Genomic DNA, 22,884 nt, shown 5'->3' on the forward strand with positions numbered 1-22,884 from the left:
ACAGATTGCGAAGATTAACGGTGAATACAAGATAACAAAATAACTGTTAGAAGAAATTTTTCCACAGCACTATCGATGCTGTTAAATCTTTGTTCTTAAAAGCTTACTTTTCTGTCGTTTTTCTTCTGTTTGTGACTCTGTGAAGTCCCGTATTTTATCCTTTGCTCTATTATGGGCAATAAAAGTCAAGAGATGATGAGTTGACGACGAAACAATGAACGAATGACTTTCATCCCATAAAAATCAGCAAAACATGAATGTTTCCACACATAGCAATCTGCTAGCCAGTGAGAACAAAAAAAGAATACTACATTGCAGATATGCTTACCTTTTCAGTTTGGAAAAAAGCCTTATGCGTGTCCAAATACGTGGATTTATTCAAAAGAAAAGATAAAAAAAAAAAAGAGAGAATGGGATAGTCCACCCTTATTAGCTCTTTTTTTCCGGTGCAAGTTCATTTGTCCGCTTCTGACACTCTCTTTTATCTTTGAGGGCTTCATAGGCAAGCCACCAGGAATTTCCGTGGCTGCTGACCGCACACACAGCTGACATCAACTTATAATTTTTGTTTTAACTTTCCGCCCAAATCTACTCATACTTAAAGCCTTTCATGCAGTGTTTATTTCATTATTATCAGTAACAGCTTTTCCTATAGCGTATCATTTAATATGCCAAATATACTAGTGAGATTGTAATTCACTAAACTCTTCTTCTTCTTCTTCCTCGCTTGCTTGTGACTTTGAACGCCGTGCGCCTTCATCGGTTGATTCAGAAGTTATTTGAAGCGCATTTTGATTGTCAATCAACTCTGCATCTTCCATGTTATGCTCAGTATCAGAATCAGAATAGCTATTAAGTAAGCCTGCTTCTTCTTCTTCAGATCCAAGGTCGTAAAAGCCTCTTGCTGGTTGCCTTGAAAAGGCTCTTTCGACCAACGGAAAACTGAATCGATTGGGTATCAGACGATTAGCTCGTCTAAGGCAAAAGCACATTCCGATGCCGAGTAAGACTATAATGGTATACTATGATTTATATGATATAAGTTTGTTGAAGGTTGCTGTTGCAATTGATGTTCTTCTTTCTGCTTATATAGAGGCGCTTACAAGAAGTATAGTTGCAGGCCAGTCAAAGTCGTCTGGCGAAGAGCGCTTTATTATTACTGAAAAAGAAATATCGTTACATTTTATTATTCTAAAATACTCTACAGCTATCCAATGTCAATTACCTGCCATAATTTATAGAAGAGAAGACACTGAAAAAGTGTAGGGGTGGTTGTGAGAGAAATTCAACAGAAGAATATGAAGGAAATGTATTGCGTTTCGCATGAATTAACCAATATTGAGGAAGCATCGGAGATTTCCTTTCTTTCATATTTGTCTACAATAAACAAGCATTGCCTTACATCGTCTTTGTATCTCATTAAGGCCACATCAGTATTATATCTTCAAATAAGAAATTGTAGAAAAGCTTTAAATATTTGTTATTGATTTACACAGAAATAGCAAAGATTGCTCGCTATTAGTATTTTCAGAAAAATCAGCAGTGCAAAGACATCGCAAACAATAGCAGTCGAGTTGTTTGAACGTGTTACAAATAGTATTGACTCGCGGCAGTTTTATTAGTGTGCTATAGAGCTTTTCAACCTCGAGGAAGTATATAGAATAAGCTGGTATCTCCTAAGCATGCATTTCACTGCTTTTATTTCACTGAGAAGGACTTTCCTTTTCGGATTTTTCTTTTTCAAGTTTGCCTTTATTTGGAGAATTGGCCAAGATGGACAACGTGCAAAGTGTCAAACAAGTAAGCAAAGAAGAACATTAGTTGATCGAAATTACAACATCAGAATCTAAAACTAAGTTACTTCGACTAGTGGATCTGTAAGAAGCGGGACACGAACAGGATCAGAATTTACAGCAACTGTAATCAAGATCATGTAGACAGCTATTTGGTAAAACTAATGACTGAATGTATCGACTGAGACCAGTGATGTAACTTTGGCTATGCCCTCTGTTATAGGTTTCTAACCAAGCATATAAAACACATGAACTCTACGAAAAATCAGGTCATTGGATTGTTATCTCTGTTGCTTGTATCGTTTTTGTCAATTTGGTCCTTCAATGGATTTGATGAGCTTAAAACACCTTTGTGGGAGCAAAAAGCTACCAAGACCTTTACAGAAAAGGGTCTAGATCCCCTTGGTTAATTCCTCTAACTCTTTAGATGGGCCATTAAAACATTCTCTTATAGATAAAGATATTCTTTTTTTATTTTCTGCTTTTTGTTTCCTTGTAATTCATCATTATAGGCAAAAGAAATATGTCACTTGCCACGAATATTGAAGTAGATCGAACAGAAACTGCTGTAACAACGACGCTCGCGTCGGTAACTACTAAGAGGTCATGACTATCAACTTTATCAACTTCTTTTTCTTCAACACCACTGGCAAGCCCAATAAACGTCGATAACGACAAAAATAATGGCTTGCATACCCTTTTGTGGATGATAATCATATCAACTTGGATATCTTACGGAAGAGTCTTACTTCCATCATTCTACTCTAAAGAATTAACTGTTTAGAAGAAGCAAAAAATAGATCAGAAGCAATTAAGCAATAGTTAAAGAAAGTATACAAGTCATTGTTCGAAGATGCCTTTGCTTCTGTCACTCACTCGGATTCTTTTCAATGTATAAGATTTGTTTGCTGAGCTATCATAAAAAGCCAACTACATTTGCTGCCTCTAACATCCTTATAAAATGCAATACAACGTGCCTTTTACTGCTAGCTATTGATTTGAAACTTTTCTAGCATTGCTTTTCTATAACTGTGAGTCAGTCTTCGGCTCCATTAGAAAGTATGCGGCTCTACTGCCTACTATTATTTAGCTCTAATCTAGCAAACTATGGTTATTTGCAACAGTGGTTTACGAGGAAATTATCCAAGCGTTTGTTTGTTTTTTGTTTTTTTTGTTTTTTTTTTGACAAGGCAAGCTTGATTGGCATTCTTTCAACGAAGTGTACAGGACATGTATTTCAGCTCCAGTAATCTAGTCGAGTTGAGTTAGAGAGGCTAGCTTACATAAAATCAAACGAGCAGAAGGAAGCAAAAATAAAGGAACAATATATAGCTGGGAGCCAAACTGCTGTTCATTGAAGCCCTAATTTCAGTTCAACTTCAGTGATGAATAATTTTTGTGGGGCATCAAAAAGCCTCTGTCTTGAACCCTATGCCTGATATTAAACATTGATCGAACCCTTCCATTTACGGAAGAAGAATGCTCATAATCTTAAAACAAAATCTGCAGGAACCTGCTTTCGATTCTCCAATAATAATAGGCATCATTTAATCACTTCTTTTTTTATTGGAAAAAATGTTCTTGTAGTAGATATAAACAATCATACTTTTTCTTCCTTTGCTGAAAATATATGCTATTTCAGAAATATGATTTATAACCGATGGTAGGTAACGTCCACAGTCCACACAGCACAAGTAAGCAACACAAGAATTTTCCGCCTTCCAGGCGCCATGCTTTGTCCTCACGGCACTATTTTGTACGGCAGCCATCGACAGCAAATCGCCAACTCCCATCGCATATCATTCCAGAGCAAGAAGTACAACAGCAAGGACAAAATATAGCCGGCGCATCCTCCTCTGCACATCCCACTAAAAGACGTATATCGAAAAAATGGGCTAAAGTTGATGAAGAATCTACGGATGGTTTATCTTCCCAAGATCGTCTTGTCGAATTTCTCTTAAGTAAGGATGGTAAAGAGCTGAAAGCATTTCAAGAATTAAATAAAGATGAATCCAAAGGAACTCGCAAAAACGATTACAAATATAAATTGGCTCAACGGTGTTTGAAGTATTTTCGTGACAGAGGTGTAGAAACCCGTACAGCCGATGATTTAAGAATGCGTATTGATGCCGTTTACAAAACATACGTATTTGCTTATACTGAGGCACATAGGACAGTAGCAGAAGAAGATAAAAAGAATTTACTAACTGAAGAGCAATTTGAAGGTAAGTTTACGGCTAGATTACATATATGGTTATTGTCGCAATTCAAGGCTTATGATACATGAGCAATTTGATCAATTACTGTTAAACAGATTATATTGATACAATCTGTCCAAAGTTTAAAGTTTTTGAAAAATATCTTGGAGAACCGACAGTGAAAGACAAACGTGCTGACAAGGAGCATGCTGATTTTGCACCTCGCGCTACAGAACCACTCCAAATACAACCAGCGATCGATAAGACCAAACAACAAACATCTAAATTACCGGTCATGCCGCTTGATACTGTTGTGACCACTTCATCCACCATACCTCAAGCAACAAACGAAGCGCACCGTAAATCGCCGAATGAAGAAGAAGGAAAATTAGCCGCAGCCTTGCTTCCTGCTCAAGAACAAGTGATAATTGGAGGAGGAAGCAATGCATCGTCTCAATCCACAACAAGTACTGCAACTGAAATGAGTGCTAACGAAATTTTCAAAAAGTTAATTGAAGTTACTGGAAAGCTACTATCATTAGCAATAACGACGGACAATTGTGTAACTAACACTTTCGAAGAACAACAACAGCTATTAAAAGCCAAAGGCGTTCTAGAAATTCAGTCACGTCGATTAGGATATATCAAAGCAGGAATATCTGTTGATGAGGCCAGTAGAATGGTAAAACAAGAACTTGAAGCGTTTCTTGAACAATTCCAAGTTGACAATCTTCAAAAACAATGAAGAAAAAGGAAATATGAAACTATCGAACAGTAGCTAGCTACTTGTTATTACATCATATTTTCTTTTATAACCTATGCTATGTGCCAAACTGATATTGATGGGCCCACGTTCATATTGAACTCACGCAATAAATTATTGAGAGAGCGTTGATATCGCTGTGGCGAGCTTAGAGTGCCTAGTCGAAAGACTCTGTCACCTTTTTTTTTTTTTTTTTTTTCAGGGACATGTTCGTTTTTGTACCTTTTTTCAAATGTAAAATTCAGAATCAGCATCAGTCGTATTTGCCGTTTGGGTCGCGCCATAAGCGACAAGACGCGCGATGTCAAAAAAATTTGACCAAATCCAAATCACGCAAAAATTTTTGAAAAGAAAGCCGATTGCGTTCGTTGTTAACTTTTCCTGTGTTTATCCTCTTCCTTTAAAATTACATAAATGGCTTCGCTCATCCCAGTTACAATTAATAATGTCGCCTACGGTGAAGACAAGGGTAAATGTTCAAGATAATCTGTTATTTCGCGTACCAACGTTATCTTAATCGGCCAAAGCTAATCTTAATCTAACCCTTTAATTATTGTAAAAATAGAGAAGTTACGTTCATTCCTGACTCAGTATAAGGAAAAAGTAACAACTGAAATGGGTGAAGAGGAAGATGTCTTAAAATATGATGTTTTATTGGTAAAAAAAAAAACGAACTGTATAAGCAAATTTCAACAACACAGCTGATGGTTAACCACTGCTTCACAATTTGCCATAACTCTACTAGCAAAAAATCGTTGATAGAGAAAATACAGTTATCACGATTGAATTAGATGATATCAAAAAGGTACAGAGTCTTAAAAAAATATAGTTAGGAAGATCAGATATAGGCGATTGTTTTACTTATACTTCAGCATCAATGTAGTTTGATGATAATAATGATCTTTTATCCCACATCAGAAACAACACAAAGCACTATCTTGAACTCGCCGCTCTTGTCATTGATGAATTATTGACTACAAAAGTTACCAGAAACCCTGAACTCAGCTACAATGATAGTGTACTAGATGTTATTATTCACCAAAGAATTGCTCATGATACCAGACGAACTAATGAGAATGAGGAGAAGTTCCCTGCTGCCTTGACACGTCGATTGTAAATATTAACATGCGCATATCTGCAGCAACTTTTTTTTTGTGAAAAAATTGACGACGCATACTTTATTTATTCACCAACAAAACACTACGCTTTCTTCGATTTATAGTGAGGTATTCTTTAAACCATTAAGTGACGATGTCGCACTTTCGGTTCGTCAAACCAATGGCAGCCTACTCGGTAAACTGGTAACTGTTCGTGGTATTGTTACTCGTGTATCTGATGTGAAGCCATTCCTCCAAGTGAATACTTACACTTGTGAATCATGTGGTTCGGAAATTTTTCAAGAGATCAAACAAAGACAGTTCACTCCTCTTGTCGAATGTCCTTCTGCCGAATGTAAAGATAATGCTGTAAAGGGAAAGCTATATATGCATACCAGAGCTTCTAAATTCTTAGCCTTCCAAGAAGTGAAGCTGCAAGAATTGACGGATCAAGTGCCCGTGGGACACATTCCCCGAACCATGAAATTACATCTTTACGGTGCTGTATGCCGTCAGTTAAAGCCCGGTGATGTAGCCAATGTCAGTGGTGTATACTTACCTATGCCTTATACGGGATTCAGAGCCTTGCGTGCTGGTTTGCTTACAGATACTTACATGGAAGTTCAGCACGTACATCGTTTGAAAAAGCAATATGACGAAATAGAGATGACACCAGAGGATGAAGAAATAGTGGAACAATTGAAGTCAGATCCTAATGTCTACAACCGTCTAGCACGCAGCATTGCTCCAGAAATTTACGGACATGACGACGTAAAGAAAGTATTATTGTTGCTTTTAGTTGGAGGTGTTCATAAAACAGTGGGTGATGGCATGAAAATTCGTGGTGATATCAATATTTGCTTAATGGGTGATCCAGGTGTTGCCAAATCGCAGCTTCTTAAATTCATCGCCAAAGTTGCACCTCGCGGTGTATACACCACAGGTCGTGGTTCATCAGGTGTAGGTTTGACAGCCGCCGTTATGAGAGATCCCATCACCGACGAAATGATCTTGGAAGGTGGTGCACTTGTTTTAGCTGATAATGGTATATGTTGTATTGATGAATTTGATAAGATGGATGAAACAGATAGAACAGCAATTCACGAAGTTATGGAACAGCAAACTATCAGTATTTCTAAAGCTGGTATCAACACCACACTCAATGCTCGTGCTTCCATCTTAGCTGCCGCCAATCCTTTATTAGGTCGCTATAATACCCGTCTTTCGCCTACGCAAAATATTAACTTACCAGCGGCCTTACTGTCACGTTTCGATATTCTTTACTTGATCCTTGATAAACCCTCAGACGACATGGATCGTCTTCTGGCCGAACACGTTACATACGTTCATACCCACAACAAACCACCTCAGATGGATATTGATGCATTAGAACCTCACATGATTAGGTAAGTGAAAATGGGTTTTGTTGTGATAACTATCTGCTTAGACTAAAGTTCTTGGATTATACGCAATATAGACATTATGTGGCGCACGCTAGAACAAAACGTCCTGTTCTTAAGCCAGATGTTGCAGAATATATATCTAATGTTTACGTCGACTTACGACGTCAATACAAATTAGATGAAGTTCGTGAAAGACAATTCACTTATGCTTCTGCTCGTACTCTTCTGGGTATCATTCGTATGGCGCAAGCTATGGCTCGTATTCGTTTATCTGATTATGTCGAGCAGACTGATGTTGATGAAGCTATTCGTTTAATTGATGTGTCTAAGGCCTCTCTCTTTGACAACGAATCACAGAGACGCGACGGTCGTACCGACAGAAGTCCTATGTCAGGCATTTTCAACATTGTCAAAGAATTACATGCTCAATTCGGTAATCCTCTTCAATTGACTACCGTTAAACAACGTGTAGCCTCTAGAGGTTATACAGAAACCCATCTACAAGAAGCTATTCGAGAATATGTTGATCTTGAAGTATGGCAAGTGTCAGACAATCAATTAGTCGTTATCCAATAAATTAAACTATTATGTTTATTCATCCATCTATACAAGCTTCCTTTAATACATATCATCTTATTTTGAACCATTTTCTGATTTTTTCTCGCCTTTCTTTCTTACCGTCCATAATAAATCATTCAATAATATTCAAATAGTCTTCTCTGTGTTTTTGCATATTGTTCCGTATCATCAGCCATTGGTCCTCTGTAATGAAGCAGATTTTCCTGACAAGCTTGCTTTAGCAAGTGGAGTAACGCCTAGGTAAATTTCATATTTGTTTCCCCACATATTTCATTTCTCCCTTCTATTAGTCTAGGCAACTCCGATATAAGTAGTTTGATCTAGGCCATTCTGTAATTCTATCTTTTCTTCTTCCTTTTTAACCCTGTCTTCTCTATTTCCCTATGTCGGATTCAGCATCATCAATTTCCGTTAGTAACTATACTAGTGAAGACAGTTTAATTAACTCGATAAATACAGTAGACATAGTATCTAAGATTGGTTTTGATCAGCACCATCGACAACTAGAAGAACATGACAATGTTGCACCGCAACAAGGAACAACCTTGCCGATTTCAAAAAAGTTCAGAGTTATTGAAAAGTTAAGAGACAAGATGAAAATAGTTAAGCGACATCACTTTTTCGGAGCACATTCATCATTTTGGCACGTAAGTAGTCGATACCACGACAATTTGGACAATGCCATCAAGGAATGCATCGATAGCGTTGAGCTATCGATTATAGACAAAAACATATCAGCAATAAGTGATGTCTTTGAAAAACGATCTGAAGATCATGATTCGCCGGATTTTCAAAAGACACCAACTACAACACAGAGTACTAATTCAGTAAAAACATATGGTAATTTTCGTGAAGGCCTATTTTACGCCATTAGCGCACGATCAAATAATCGAAAGTGCTCCAAAAAATTCAATAAACACTACTGCAGTAGTGATAGCAGACATAGTAGAAAGGCATATAAGACCGAGCCATCCTCTCCTGCTTCATCGTCCATGCTGTCAGTCTCTAACATATCCTTTCATTCGCAAGCAACCAAACGCCTGCGGTTACTCAACGAAAGAAATTTTGGATGGAAATTGAAATACAGTAATGCTTCAATAACCAAAAGGGAATCACCTTATCTAGAAGAGGATGGTTTCATAATGGATAAGGAGGGGTTGATGAAAATCAGACGAGATGTGCTGGCATTTGAGATCCCCAAAAACTGGATTTTGATAAGAGAATGTAAACATTCATACCGCCAAGACAAAAAACAGTTGGACAATCACCAAAATTTCGTTCCTTTATACAAGAGGTACTATCAACTTTGCCTCATGAACATTATCTGTTCATTCATCTTTAGCTCACATTCCCTTTTTTCAATCAGTGCATCCAGAGTCGTCGACTATATTAATGCGATTCTTGACGAAATTAACTTGTTGTATAAGCAAATAGATCAGAACAAATCATTCATACTTGAGTACGAATCAAAATTAATGGTTTTGGGCGACAATATTAGGGTAGGCTTCGAACTTTGATTATATTTTACATATTTTGTTGAGTACAACACTCTCAAGCAAACCGTTGTTTTCTTCACTGTTTCACTTGAAAAGGGCACAATTAATTTAGTAAGTGATAAGAGAGATGAGGCACAGTACCTTAAGCGTAATTTACCTGAATCTGAGCGGCAGCGGTTGAAAGAAGCCTATTTAACGCATCGAGGCTTGTACTTGAAAAATGAAGTCTTGCAAAATTTTGCTACAGACCGACTAAGCCAACTGCAAATCAAGGTACAGTTGCTGCATGAAAGTGGATTGAAAAGGCGACGATGGAGGCTGCATTCTTTCGGTGAGGAGTCCAAATAAAATTATAAAGCCTTTGAAACAGATGATTGACGCGTTAACATTTTCGAACCATTCCTTCCTTATATAGTTGCTTTTTCGGGATTACTTCTTGCCATATATTATTTATGCTTTTGCAAATGAAGTACTGTGTTTAATGGAGAAGAGGAGGCTCAAGCGCGTTGAAATATGTACAAGTTATGTCTTCAGGGATTATTTTATAGTTTTTGCGTACGGTGCAAAAAGTCAATTATGCAATTTATGTGACATTGAGTGTTACAACAAACCTTAAAGGTCAAGGTCAATCAAACCCTCATAAGGAAACGTTAGTCGGATTATGTTTGAGCTTATAATTGTTACTGAACATGTCGTTTGTGAAGCAGCAGCAGCAGGCAGCAGGCAGCAGTGGCAGCGACAGAAAAGGGGCAAAAAAAAAAAAAAAAAAAAAAAAAAAGTGTTTCTTTCCTGACGCAGATGCATTTAAGTCTCTCTTTGTGTTTATCATTTCTACTCCCCCCTTCTTTCTTTCTTCCCTAACTTCTCAGATACTATTGTGTAAACTATTTTGTTTCCGAGTATAAAAATTGAAAAAAGAGCATGCTTGAAGAGCCACAGGTTACTACAAGTCTAGTAAATCAGGAGGACAATTACACTTTTCCCTCTTCATCCAACAACAACAATTCATCTCCACCAACGATTGATGGTGAGGATATACAAGAACTTCCCTCTTCTACTACTACTGCAACCGTACAAAATATCGCTCGTCGAATTCGAAACAGAAAGGAATCGATCACAAGAGGAACTGCTTCGAGTCTTGCGAAAATGGTTCGACCGCCTATTAGTTCCCAAACCCCTACTTACAATGACACAAATACCACACGAAATTCATTACGTTTGTCAAAGAGGCAGTCGCTGATTCCAGTCAATTACAAGAATCTATATCCGTATAACAATACTCTTTCACAAAGAAGAAGTTCCTGGACGCCACTCGTACAACAACAACAACAACAACAACGTCAACAGCATACGGATATGGGAGCATCTTCGGTTTCTCCTTCGCCCTCACCTCCACTTATGCAATGTTCAAGGAAAAAATCAAATCAGGATATGTCACAGCAACAACAGGCAAAAATGCCAGCTTTGCATACTCTAAAGAGTAGCTATAATGGTCATTATCAATATCGGCGTGCTCATCAACAACAAACATCAAAGAACGACCCTTGTTTTCTCTCTGATGTTTCTTCCAGTAATACCACGGAAAATAGCAGTAGCCATGGTAGCGGTAGATCCATTGTAAATGCCCCCAAGAACAAAGTCTACTGTGACCATTCTCAGTCTCCATTTGAATACGAGGCAGCAATAGGCGTTAACAAAATCAAACAAACAATGACAAAGCCATCCCATAATAAATATCTTCCTGTTTGCCATAATATTCCAAGCCAGCAGCAGCATCCACTCCAGCTCCAGCCAGGTCCACCTTGTTTTCCTAACCATACAGCAACAGCGAATGGAAAAGGATATGATAATGCAACTTGCTTTACAGCTGCAAGACATCCTCAACAACAAAACAGTTCCTTTGAAACTCCTCCTCCTTGTTTTGCTCCTGACACATCACCCTCTGCCGCTTCCACGGTTACTACCACTAACAATGCAGCTACAATATCTACCAATGAGGTAAGTTTACGATTTCAAGGGCGTTAGAACCTGCTTAAAAATATACATAGGATTTTTTTTTTGAAAAAAAAAAAGGAAAAAAGAGCCCTTGCGAAAATATAAACATTTCATTAAAGTAAATGAAAATGCATGTTTTTGTTTCTTCCATTTAACGATCAATAGCATCATACTTATTGCCAGTCTCTATGCGACGCTAACCAATGTCGCTCACACCATCACTATGGCCAGCACCAAGAAGAAGAAGGAACGGCAGGAACAGCAACAATGGTAACAGGAGGTTCTATAGGTCGACTAGAAAATGGAGGTGACGAGGAAAATTTGCCAAGTTATATGCGACGTCCAATTTGTGCTGCATGCAATCGTAATGTTAAGGTAGTTTCATCATCTGAAACGACTACAAGTACTACACAATCCCAACATCAACCGCATAACAGTGCTTCAAATAGTAGTGGCAGTAGTAGGCGGTCATCTGTTTCAGCTACAGCCACAACCACTAATAATAGAAGACGAACCGCCAATCATGGAAATAAAGTAGCTGCGACATCATTTTCCACAACATCATCCACTGCAACTATTCATAGCGATAGCAGCAGCAGTCATGGTCGTTGTGATACTAGTAATAGCTGCAGTCGCCCTCGTAAACATACTACTGCTGCTGCTACTATGTCCACTACACCAGCATCAGCCAGTATAAGTAACAAAAACCATTCTTCTTCCTCTTCATTGAATAGAAGAGGAGCTCAAAGCCCTACCTCACCTATTCCAACCGTTGTACATCATCACAAAAAGAAAAAGAAAAATGCACTCATTGCTGAAACCATGACAGATACAAACGATAACAGTCTTCAACGACAAATGGTTCTATCGACAGCAACAGAAGCAGTAGGAGAGGATAAATGGAAATATCTCTTGGCCCAGCAACAAGTCTTATTGACAACATTGTTAAGAGATGAAAACGAGGATGAAGAGGATAAGAACACACGACAACTACTGCTCCATCTTTCAAGCAGTAACCATACAAAACGACAACAGAAACAATATGAAACTATCTTATTAGAAACGCAAATCAAGATTCTACAAAAATTAACGCAACTTATCCAAAATCGTCCTTCACCGAGCTACGACAACTGCTTCGGTCTTAACCTGCAATCATCGCGTTTCAACTACCAGTATAACAAAAATACAGCAAGCAATGAAGCAGTGAACGTTATGGTAGCTCATAATCAAAGCAATCATAGTGCCACAGCTATGTCGACCTCTTGGCAAACAAAAATTGAATATAGCTTGGCTAAATTTCGTTGGGGCGTGAGTCAATGGCTAGGTAACTTGGTGGGTACAGGTGACATTGAAAATCAGGCTTATGACGCTTTAGGATATCCCGAACAAGTTACAATTACAGGTGTTTGCGTAACAAGTGAACCTGCATTGCTTCCAAAGGTAAACTATTATTATTATTGTTGTGACGGTAGCGGTAGTAGTGGTAGTAGTAGCATGGATATTTTGGATCGACCTTGGTTATAGTAGTGGTAGTAGTGGTAGCTTTCATTTACCAGTTATAAACACCCTTTTTCCAACTGATTTGACGTCTCATCATTCCTCTCAGCTGGAACACATTACTCTGTACAGATATAAATTCCTTCGTTTCATTCCTTTATATATATATATGTGTGTGTATATCCATATTGATGATGCTACTGCTGCCGCTGCTGCTAGTGCACTTCTTTTTCATTGATAACTCGTATAAAATTGCATCCTTCCCCCTTCTGACGTATTCCTCTTTTATGGTAAAACTGTAGCATTTACAAAAATATTACAACCCTGACCGACACACGGATGGAGCTGCTATTTGTTATAAATATGTGATCCACTTGACAAGAGAATTGCGATTAAACGAGTTCCAGCTGAACTTGAGGAACTGGGTGAAAGATGAAGATGCCGATTATTGCGAGTTTTCTGCTATAACCCCTCTTCCTCCTCCTAATCCTCCACCACCTCCTCCTTCTATTACTACTACTATTGTTACTGTGGGAAGTAAGCCGAAGCGCTGTCAAGTCAAATTCAACCTGTTCCACAGAAGACATCATTGCAGAAGGTAGATTATAATGAACGAATGATAAATTCGTCAGAGGAAAATGCGTAACAAAACTGACCCTTTCCAATCTGTAACTATTTCTGGTAGTTGTGGGCATGTATTCTGTCAAATGCATAGCGGTAATCGATTACCGTTATTTACAGCCAATGGCAATGATCATGGCGAGTGGGCTAGGGTGTGCGATGCTTGCTTCTTTTCCCGCATTGAGCTTGTCTATTAAAGCAACATTCTCTTAACGAAATGAAAAAGCATTCTCTTTTAAATTATTTTTCATGAAAATATTCAAAAATAGGTTGAAAAGACAAGTTTGATTACACAAGTTATTTTAACTAACAAATTGATCGGTTTTTTGTACTCACTGCAATAACCAGTGAAAGGCTTTCTTTTTTCACTTCAAATTTTCTTAAGTGTTAGTGACAACAGAAGAGACCAGACTTATCGTCATATCTATTATGGCCATAACGTTTATCAAATCAGTGTCAATTGCCCAAAACCGATGATCTAGCAATCGAAATATTGTTCTTACTGACGTACGGTGCTAGGATACAGAGTGTAACTAGCCCTGATAAATGATTCTGTCTCCTGCAGCTTGCATTCCTTTTTAGAGGATCTTTCCATATCCTTGTATGTATGGCATCGCTGCCATCAAGGGTCTCAAGACACCTATCATGTTAGATGTGTGTAAGGCCCGAGTTAAGTAGATGTCGTTTTAATGATTGTCATCAGTTATTGTCAACTAGCTTTGCACTTGTTATTCTTGTTTTAAACAAGTGGTTTGAGATACATTTAGTTACTCCTCAAGTTGAGTACTTGGGTTAGAAAGAAATCCTTCGTTTTCTTGATCAGGTACCGAACTTTAATTGATCACTGATGAATTTGTAACTCCTCTTCAGAAAAAAAAAATGACAGAATTTTGTGTCAGTCAGGAACAAAAAGGCTAAAGTATAGTTATAATTGCTTTGAACGTTCACAAAATGATTCTGGGAATAGGAGTAGACATTGTTCATATACCGCGTATTGCAGCGCTTATAACAAGAAGAGGCAAAGATAGATTGGCTAAACGAATACTGAGTCCTGTAGAATGGAACGAATTCGAATCACAGTTCTTGACATCATCGTCATTGCTGACAGATCAGTTGAGACAGCAGAAAGAACTAACTTTTCTGGGATCAAGGTAACCTCATTCAAAGACTAAAATAAAAAAAAAATGTGCTTTATTAGTTTTATAACCAAGCGGGTCTGGTTTGCTTTTTATAGATGGTGCATCAAAGAAGCCGTATACAAAGCATTATATCCTACAAAGAAGCTTGAATGGAAAGATGTCACTGTCTCCAAAATACTAGGTAAAACGTTATTTTGATGACATGGTTGATCATTTTTCTCTTATGGAACTAAATTGTTCAAATATAGATAAACCGAGTATTCATATTGTCAATGGGGAGTTATATGGTGTACAAAAAGCGCATGTATCGTTATCGCATGACGGTGAATATACTATTGCTCAAGTCGTACTAGAAGGCAAAAGTAGTAGTAGTGCTGGTAACAGCGGCTAAAAACAGCAACATAATTACAACAACGGGCAGGTTTTATTTTTGATTATCGTGCAATCTATTTTTATTCCATGAGTTACAACACCAAAAATGGATATTTTGCGTCCTTTTTTTTTTGTTTTGGCTTTGCTGAACTTTCTGGCCCTACATTCCTTTCATTCAAAACTTTATATGTGCCAAAGGTAATAGTAAATTAGAAAGGTTAGACGAAAGTAATCGATTTTAATGTATCCAATTCCATTATGAAAAACGTAATAAGCTTGTCCTTTGAAAGTATATCAGTCTGTCTAGCAGAAACAAAAGATCTATAAAGGACTTATAAAGAGCTGCCTTTACAAAAGTATATATTATTGTGAAAGTTTAGAAGCCGCATTCAAATATTATACTTACACTTTACTCCCCCTTTTTTTACATTTCTTTTCTTACTTTTCCCTTTTTTTTTTTTTTTTATTTGGACTTTTTTTTTTTTCTGTATAATAATCTATACTGTAAATGCATTTATGAGACTGTAGAAGATACATCTTTGATCCCTTCTTACATAACACAAAAAGAAAGAATTTGTTAGAAAGCGTGCAAACAGAGGCATTAGATCCTAAACCAGTTGAAATTCTCGATATACACAGTTCACGCACACAACCATCCACTATATTTATTCAATTATATACTTATTTCTAAAGAAAGAGTATAACCCAATATGAACCATTATAACTCCTCGACATTAATTGAAACGACATCACCTACCGACATCTCGCAACAACCAACAATAGACTCGACAATAACAACACCGACAATAAATTGTGCGAGATGTAATTTACCACTAGACGACGAACTTGTCACAGCACTAGACGGTGCCTTTCATCCTGAATGCTTTACATGCATGGTATACCATCAATATCCCTTTTTTTTTTTATGCTCAATACTTACGATGCATTTATAGGATTGTGGTGCTCCAGTGGCACAAAGATATCTGCCGCATCCCGACGATCCAAAACAGCCATTATGTGAAAAGGATTACTTCAAGCGACTCGATTTAGTGTGCGCGCAATGTGGGGATGCTTTACGTGGAACATACATTATTGCACTCGATAAGAAATATCATACAGATCACTTCACCTGTAACGATTGTTCAACTGTATTTGGGGCAGACGATTCTTATTACGAACATGAAGGAAAGGTCTATTGTCATTTTCATTATTCGACTCGGTTTGCAGTGATGTGTGCGGGATGCGACATGGCTATTTTAAAGCAGTATGTTGAAATTGAAAAGCCTGATTCAGTCGATCATTGGCATCCAGAATGTTATATGATACAGAAGGTAAACAACTAGTTACAAACTGCATCTGTGCATAGTACCTGTTCCCTTGATTGAACTTTTCTACTTGTTTCTGCAGTTTTGGAATGTTAAAATTGCGCATCCTTCACAACGAGAAAATGATACGACAACTGATCCTCGTGGTATATTTATATATATGTATAAAAGGAAAACTTCTCTGAATGAAATTTTTAATTTCTTTTTTTTTTTTTTTTTCTGGCTTCTCCACTGCCTTTACCCGCTAGATCAACAAAAATTATTGACGCCAGTTGAATTACTTCAAATTCAGAAAGAAACAGAAGAAAAGGTGATAAGCATATGGTCAGTGCTATCAGCATTTGAAGGTAACATGTTCACATACACGGATATGGCTTGCATAATAAGGAAAACCTTTGTTCATCAATAATCATCCAATAGAATCCTCGGCTGTATGTATTTCTGAAATGTTATTACATGTCTCTAATGGCGCATATATCGAAAGTATTTGCTTGTCAGAGAGATTCTTGGTGCATGTTGAATCTCTGTTTGCCGGTATTGATATCATACGAAACATATACCACGAATACCAACAAACTGGTAAGATGCAGCATGTACATCGCTGGTTAGCCCCCTTTTTTTTTTCGCTTGATTCTAACAAGGCATTCAATGTAGAGTTCAAATATACACGAGAAGCAAAGATGCTATGCAAAAAAATCATCAATTTTTTCTCCTTGTTGTCAAGAACTGGAGATATGGAAATGAAGAAACTAGGCATAACTCAGGAACTATTATCGTTAGTCACTGGTTTAGCTCATTATTTAAAAGTGCTGATTAGACTTGCTTTAGCATCAGCATTACGCTTAGTAAGATACATATAAAAACTGCAGTACTTTGGAAGCTTTTCGTTTAACGCTGTTATCTATCTTAGGAAATAGCAGTTGGTAAACCTGTTGTTATTTCAAGCTTATTAGCAAAGTTAATGGAAATTCCCAGGAAAGAACGACATAGTCGAGATTGTCAAAGACTAATTAAACCAAAGAACACAGATTATTGTCAGCTGTGTAAAAATACAATTGAGGATCAGTGCGTGAAATACAATGATTATAGATGGCATATTCATTGCTTCAAATGTAGACAATGCTCACGACAGTTAGATGTACACGATTCGACGTATTACAATACGGCATCTTCAACAATCCATTGCTCAGACTGTGCTCCTGAAAGCGGCCTCGCTCAAAAAGACATTGTTTCTTTTGAGTATATTACCAAACTAACACAGTACAGCTTTCTATTAAGGGTTGCGCTTAGCAGACTATGCAACTTACTACAAATAACTGGTATGGCTATTTTTTTATTCTACTATTTACCGTGCTCAATCTGGGTATTCTGTCTAAAATTCATTTCCCATTCTAAACTTTTCATGCTTTCCTTCTTTATACTGATCTTTTCCTTCACAATGGCGAATGAACCAACTATTCTCCCTCGTGAATTTTATCCCTACGGCTTCTCCATCCTACAGACAGTCAGCTCTCTTCCGTAGACTGCTCGGCAAAAACAAAATTAAGTAGCAACCGTTTTAAAGATGTTCAGAATTCAACTTCGGTAGAGAAACAACTTAGGTTGATAGCCGACGAGAAAAATATCAACAGCAGTGATAATGTCTACCCTATTGAAATATTAGATGCAAAAAAGACAATAACCACCAGCACCAGCACTCAGCTTGATCGAAAAATTTCGAAATCATTTAAAACTGCAAACAAACGTTCGACAATGATTGGCAATGCTGATTTGGTTGCATCTATTAAAGCCCAACAGGTTCATTCAGGATCTTCAACAGATAATTCTATCCCGCCTACGCGTATGGATAGTTTGCAACTTCGTATAGCTGTTGATCAACACAAAGAGCTGCCCAACTTGCCAGCACCACCACCGCGTAATCCTACGCGGCATCGGCCTACGCACAGTATTGGCTTGGATGATTTACCCCAAATTGCTGCTGCTGCCGTAGCAGATGCTGTTAACCGCTCCAACTCCAGTCACTCATCTCACACCACCACCATCCAAAAACATCAACACAATAATACCCTATCCAGTATTCCTGCGTCCATTCGCCTTACCGGTGGTGGACTTGGTTATGCTGGCGGTATGAGCACCGCGGCAACTGGCCTTGGTCATCCACGCATTTTCTTATCTGAACTCTCTGCTCTTCAATACATGATCATTCGGTACGTTGCCGTCGTTCATATTGAGCCTTACGTCCGATCCTCCTTCTCGTCCAGCGAGTTACTGAATCTGGTTGAAACAAAGAAAACGTCGATTTGGGGCAAATTTTTTCCTCCTTTCATGAAAAATAAAAAAGCCCAAGCGCCTAAACCAAAAGAAGAGGGTACATTTGGCGTCCCGTTGGATACCTTGACAGAACGTACAGGAGTTGAATCAAATTTAGGAGCAGGGCATTCTCCTATCAAATTGGCTGCTTTTGTGGATGATGCGATCACAGCCATGCGACAAATGGATATGACAGTGGAGGGTGTGTTTCGTAAAAATGGCAATATCAGGCGTTTAAAGGAATTGCAAGATGCTTTGGACAGAAACCCCAATGAAGTGGACTTGACACAAGAGACAGCGGTTCAAGTGGCGGCTTTATTGAAGAAATTTCTGCGTGAATTGCCTGATCCTCTTTTGACTTACAGATTGCATCCATTATTCCTTTGTTGTGAACGTAAATGTCCAAAGCGTTTCTTTAAGAGAAGTTTATTGATTTAGAGAATTGTACTTACTTTTTTCTTTTTCATTTTTTTTTTTTTTTTTTTTTTTTTTTTTTTTGTGTGCTCTTTTAGGCATCGAGAATCCTACGGAGCGCAAACGTGCCTTGCACTTGGCCTGTTGTATGTTGCCTCGTTGTAATCGGGCTACGATGGAAGTATTGTTTGTTTTTCTAAGGTGGGTTGCTTCATTCTCTCACGTCACTGGTGACGTTGGTAGTCGTATGGATATTCCAAATCTGGCTAGAGTGATAGCACCTAATATTTTGAGAAATAATCACAATGACCCATTGAAAGATGACTCCTTTGCTTGTATCAATGTTATTGAAGTTTTGCTTGAATCTTATGAGGAATTCTGCCTGGTAAATACCTACTTTACGTTTTTATATAGAGTAAGAGTATGGCTCTAAATGTCAATGGTATCAACCCGCTCCCCACCTTTTTTTTTTGTTAGGTCCCGGATGATCTCGAAATATTTTTAAAGGATCCCAACTTTAGCGATGTCGATATATCACCGAAAGAATTTCTAAAGCGCGTAGAACAGACTGTCAAACTTAAAAACTCATCCTCATCTAATCTCAGCTCCTCCTCGTCAAAGTCAAGCATGCACTCGACGAGTAACAATACTACGTCCAACACGACCACCAATACTACTCTTACGACTGCAACCGAACCGAACAGTGTCAGACTCTTCGATGGCATCACGGATGGTCGATCGCATTCACCCACTTCCATTTACGCACAACCTCAATTCTTACCGTATACCAATCATCATCCTAACTCTGATTTCGTACCTCAACAGTTAAATATGAGACACCATCAAGCTGACAATATCAATTTTTTACCTTCCCCTCCACGACGTGTTGATAGTCATGAATCCTTTGCTTCCGCCATTACCAATAACTCTTACCGCGTTCATCAAAGACAACCATATTAAGCAACTTTCCCTTCTTTTTTTTTTTTTTTTTTTTTTCTGCTTTTTTACTGTTTTGCTTTTTCGCTTTTGTTACATTCGTTTATTCTGTAGAGCAGAATCCTGTCGATTCTCACTATAAAGTATTGTAAGCACATCAATTATTAATTGTGAATATTTATTACATTCTATTTCTATTTCTTCTCTTATTCTTTACGTTTTCTACTCTTGTTTTTGTTATTTATTATTACATTAAAAAAGAAAAGGCATACGATTTGAAGAAGTTTTTGTTGTAATTTTTTTGGGCTTGAAGAGGCGTATAATGACAGGAATCAAATGAATAGTAATGCAGTTGGATTATCTTGATAGAGAATAGAGTGATAAATACTTGGTATAAGTGCATCTCAAAAGATTTGGGCATTCTCGTCATAAGTCGCGAATTCTTTCGACCTTTCCGCATTCTGGCAAATGTGTTCCTCTGTATTTAATCAGGTATTCACCATTAATTCTGGATGTTACCGTCTTGTTCACAGTGCAACCCTAATTGTGAATTAAAAAAAGGTAGTAAAACGATCATTTTAGTAAAAGCGGGCCAATAAAACATCGTGTGAAATGTGCAGGCTTTGTCGGTTGTAAAGACACATGTAGAGCATAGGTATGAATTTCATGTGTCAAATAATCCAATGATATGACTCGGGTAAAGCCGTAAAATAAGCATGTAATATGCTTTCATCTACTATCCCGCCTAATTCCGTTGTAAGTAATTAAAATACTGTACCTTGTTACTATTGGAGCATTTGTAATAGATACTTTTACAGCCTGTCTTTTTCTGTACTGTGTTTCCATTATTCTTCCAAAAGTAACTATCAACATAGGGAAATTCTCTTGTCTCCACGACCTTTGTTATGGCTTGCATTTCCCTTCTGCGTCGTGCTTTTCTATTACTGTCGTCTTTTACTGCTTTAAGAACATGGCTAGATGGGTCGGTCATAGAAGTGGTAACAGCAGTATCATTATCGGCAGTGGCAGTGGTGTTATGTTGGACATTTTCCTTCACTCTATTTCCGCCCATGGCCAGCATGGCAACCGCAGCTGATTCACGACGCTTCTGATGATCTTCAGCATCTGCCGCTGTCGCCATTCTATTATCTTTTTCTTCTTCTTCTATTTCTGATAAAGACGATAGCGAGGACACAGATGAAATCGATGAAGAGGGGAAAGAAGCTCCATTGTATAGCTGGCTATAACTATGTTGGGCTACATTTTGATCTGTAGTTCTTTCTTCTTTTTCTATATTGAGTGCATTATCAAATCCTGAAGATGTTGTTCTTCGGTATCGTTTGATGTCGTTTGATGGGTATGGAATATTAAGAGGAGTATGGTTGACAAAAAGATTTGAAAAGACGCTGGAAGCTGGTTTATACGTATTTTCAGCGGTGCTTAAGGACGATGAGCATGACTTCCTTTTCTTGCTTTGAACAAATAGTACATCATCGTCCATATTATCGGTAGCAAGTGCGGTTGTAGTTGTTGTTATCGTTGTCGTCGTTGCTGTTGTTGTTGCTGCTGCTGTGCTTCCTACATCATCTTCAAACAGCATACTTGACTTTGACAAACGGGGAGTGGCTGGCGGTGAACGGTTAGGAGGTTGTATTTGTTGTAGATAAATGTCCAGTTCTTTTGCTCGAAGCTTGGCTTCTTCAGCTCTACGTTTATCTTCTTCTACTTTACTTGTTAAGATTAATTTCAAAAGCTCTGGTTGCGATTGGTATTGTTGGATAATGTGCTGTAAATCATATAAAGGTACAATGGAAGTCGGAGGGTCATGAACACCACTTGCATGTAAATGTTCTTTATTATGGTGATCAACGTACGACAACTGCAAACGTTTTTTATACGAGTATGGGGGGCTTCCACTCATTGCTGTGTGATAAGAGTACGTAAACCAGCAGTGAAAAATAGTTAACTGAAAGACGAAAACGGTTCAAAAACAGAAGAGATCTGTACTTTTTAATCTCCAATCTCAACTTTGCGGTGAAGGTGTCATACACACTTTCCACGGTGCCCACCTTCTCTTCAAATGATAATTTGTCAATTTCTTCTTTTTATCTATGTTCTTACCATAAACGTCATACAATCAGGAAACTCTCAAAGCGTATTTTAACATTTTTATGGATACGCCTTCCTTCTTCACCGTCAAAAAAAGGCTTCGAAGCGCCACTCTTCTTTCTCTCAGCGCATCTTTGAGCGCTTGAAGTGGTCTGGGTATCAACAAGCATTTTCGGTTTGGTCTTTTTTTTCCGTTCTTAAAGCTGTATAAATCGTACGTGTTACACATGAATAACTCGTGTAGATTCAATATGCCAGCCCTGATGAACCCTCTTTTTAGGAACCAATTTGATTCGTTTAACCTTTACTTTTGCTTTTCCCACCGTTTGCCGCACTTTGCCATTTCTTAACTTCAGACCACTGCTAATGAATCCAATATGTAATGCCTTACGCTTGTATGAGAGTGAGGGGAAGTACTATTGTTTGTATTAGCCGATCATGACTACTTTCAACATAATAAACAATCAAGAATGTTTTGATTCTTTTTAAACAAAAAAGATGTGATCCACTATCTCAATTGGATAGACTATGACTAAAGCTCGATTAAACGATTAGCCATGGACAATGCCTTGAAATGTTGGTTAAATGTTTTCTGGAAGCACTACTAATGCTAATGGTGTCTTTTTTGATTTGCTACCAATACGTCTTTTTTTTTCACAAAAGGCACCAACGTTGATTATAATGACAATGACAGAATATCTCATCACTTTTACACCTAGTCATCTTTTTCCAGATATCTGAGCCGATTACCTTTTTTTTTTTTTTTTTTTTTTTTTTTTTTTTAACTGGTCGTAATTGCTGATGACACATATTTTATCAATTTCTGGCTTGAACACT

At 37.8% G+C, this 22,884-nt stretch overlaps 10 protein-coding genes across 10 annotated transcripts; 8 read left to right on the forward strand and 2 right to left on the reverse strand.

Annotated features, from left to right (window-relative positions):
- Positions 1 to 468: 468 nt before the first annotated feature.
- BDF20DRAFT_888222 (uncharacterized protein) lies at positions 469 to 1,405 on the reverse strand. Its single transcript, XM_053082061.1, has 2 exons — positions 1,094 to 1,405; positions 469 to 1,017 (listed from the first exon to the last, which is right to left on the reverse strand). The coding sequence occupies exon 2, from the start codon at positions 990 to 992 to the stop codon at positions 681 to 683; it is 312 nt and encodes a 103-aa protein (XP_052933817.1). The 5' UTR covers positions 993 to 1,017; positions 1,094 to 1,405; the 3' UTR covers positions 469 to 680.
- BDF20DRAFT_990248 (uncharacterized protein) lies at positions 1,382 to 2,770 on the forward strand. Its single transcript, XM_053085316.1, has 4 exons — positions 1,382 to 1,800; positions 1,871 to 1,948; positions 2,063 to 2,198; positions 2,306 to 2,770. Exons 1-4 carry the CDS (start codon positions 1,774 to 1,776, stop codon positions 2,401 to 2,403), a joined length of 339 nt encoding a protein of 112 aa, XP_052933818.1. The 5' UTR covers positions 1,382 to 1,773; the 3' UTR covers positions 2,404 to 2,770.
- Positions 2,771 to 3,337: 567 nt separating this feature from the next.
- Positions 3,338 to 4,736, forward strand: BDF20DRAFT_1003216 (uncharacterized protein; the record flags this gene model as incomplete). Its single annotated transcript, XM_053074645.1, has 2 exons — positions 3,338 to 4,018; positions 4,108 to 4,736. The coding sequence occupies exons 1-2, from the start codon at positions 3,454 to 3,456 to the stop codon at positions 4,734 to 4,736; spliced, it is 1,194 nt and encodes a 397-aa protein (XP_052933819.1). The 5' UTR covers positions 3,338 to 3,453.
- Positions 4,737 to 5,168: 432 nt separating this feature from the next.
- On the forward strand, positions 5,169 to 7,830 carry BDF20DRAFT_825223 (DNA replication licensing factor MCM7; the record flags this gene model as incomplete). Its single annotated transcript, XM_053077955.1, has 6 exons — positions 5,169 to 5,223; positions 5,320 to 5,411; positions 5,500 to 5,559; positions 5,638 to 5,867; positions 5,977 to 7,257; positions 7,329 to 7,830. 6 exons carry the CDS (start codon positions 5,169 to 5,171, stop codon positions 7,828 to 7,830), a joined length of 2,220 nt encoding a protein of 739 aa, XP_052933820.1.
- Positions 7,831 to 8,023: 193 nt separating this feature from the next.
- BDF20DRAFT_718414 (uncharacterized protein) lies at positions 8,024 to 10,009 on the forward strand. Its single transcript, XM_053076109.1, has 4 exons — positions 8,024 to 9,127; positions 9,200 to 9,332; positions 9,426 to 9,660; positions 9,745 to 10,009. Exons 1-4 carry the CDS (start codon positions 8,217 to 8,219, stop codon positions 9,795 to 9,797), a joined length of 1,332 nt encoding a protein of 443 aa, XP_052933821.1. The 5' UTR covers positions 8,024 to 8,216; the 3' UTR covers positions 9,798 to 10,009.
- An 87-nt stretch (positions 10,010 to 10,096) lies between these two features.
- Positions 10,097 to 11,378, forward strand: BDF20DRAFT_888245 (uncharacterized protein). Its single transcript, XM_053082062.1, has one exon. The coding sequence runs from the start codon at positions 10,251 to 10,253 to the stop codon at positions 11,352 to 11,354; it is 1,104 nt and encodes a 367-aa protein (XP_052933822.1). The 5' UTR covers positions 10,097 to 10,250; the 3' UTR covers positions 11,355 to 11,378.
- An 80-nt stretch (positions 11,379 to 11,458) lies between these two features.
- On the forward strand, positions 11,459 to 13,030 carry BDF20DRAFT_718506 (uncharacterized protein). Its single transcript, XM_053076110.1, has one exon. The coding sequence runs from the start codon at positions 11,592 to 11,594 to the stop codon at positions 12,846 to 12,848; it is 1,257 nt and encodes a 418-aa protein (XP_052933823.1). The 5' UTR covers positions 11,459 to 11,591; the 3' UTR covers positions 12,849 to 13,030.
- Positions 13,031 to 13,949: 919 nt separating this feature from the next.
- On the forward strand, positions 13,950 to 15,372 carry BDF20DRAFT_888261 (4'-phosphopantetheinyl transferase superfamily). The gene is made up of 4 exons (XM_053082063.1): positions 13,950 to 14,265; positions 14,342 to 14,593; positions 14,677 to 14,762; positions 14,830 to 15,372. The coding sequence occupies exons 2-4, from the start codon at positions 14,394 to 14,396 to the stop codon at positions 14,970 to 14,972; spliced, it is 429 nt and encodes a 142-aa protein (XP_052933824.1). The 5' UTR covers positions 13,950 to 14,265; positions 14,342 to 14,393; the 3' UTR covers positions 14,973 to 15,372.
- A 57-nt stretch (positions 15,373 to 15,429) lies between these two features.
- Positions 15,430 to 19,998, forward strand: BDF20DRAFT_888270 (uncharacterized protein). Its single transcript, XM_053082064.1, has 10 exons — positions 15,430 to 15,849; positions 15,907 to 16,284; positions 16,361 to 16,424; positions 16,527 to 16,625; positions 16,699 to 16,857; positions 16,933 to 17,123; positions 17,189 to 17,597; positions 17,780 to 18,982; positions 19,101 to 19,387; positions 19,480 to 19,998. Exons 1-10 carry the CDS (start codon positions 15,664 to 15,666, stop codon positions 19,960 to 19,962), a joined length of 3,459 nt encoding a protein of 1,152 aa, XP_052933825.1. The 5' UTR covers positions 15,430 to 15,663; the 3' UTR covers positions 19,963 to 19,998.
- Positions 19,999 to 20,983: 985 nt separating this feature from the next.
- BDF20DRAFT_788414 (uncharacterized protein) lies at positions 20,984 to 21,748 on the reverse strand (the record flags this gene model as incomplete). The annotated part of the gene is made up of 2 exons (XM_053076147.1): positions 20,984 to 21,087; positions 21,577 to 21,748. Coding segments are annotated over 2 exons (276 nt in total), but the record flags the coding sequence as incomplete, so codon positions are not given.
- Between the last annotated feature and the right edge of the window lie 1,136 nt (positions 21,749 to 22,884).

This window comes from Mycotypha africana, assembly GCF_025528875.1.
Source record: "Mycotypha africana strain NRRL 2978 chromosome Unknown BDF20scaffold_9, whole genome shotgun sequence".
NCBI classification, from domain to species: domain Eukaryota; kingdom Fungi; phylum Mucoromycota; class Mucoromycetes; order Mucorales; family Mycotyphaceae; genus Mycotypha; species Mycotypha africana.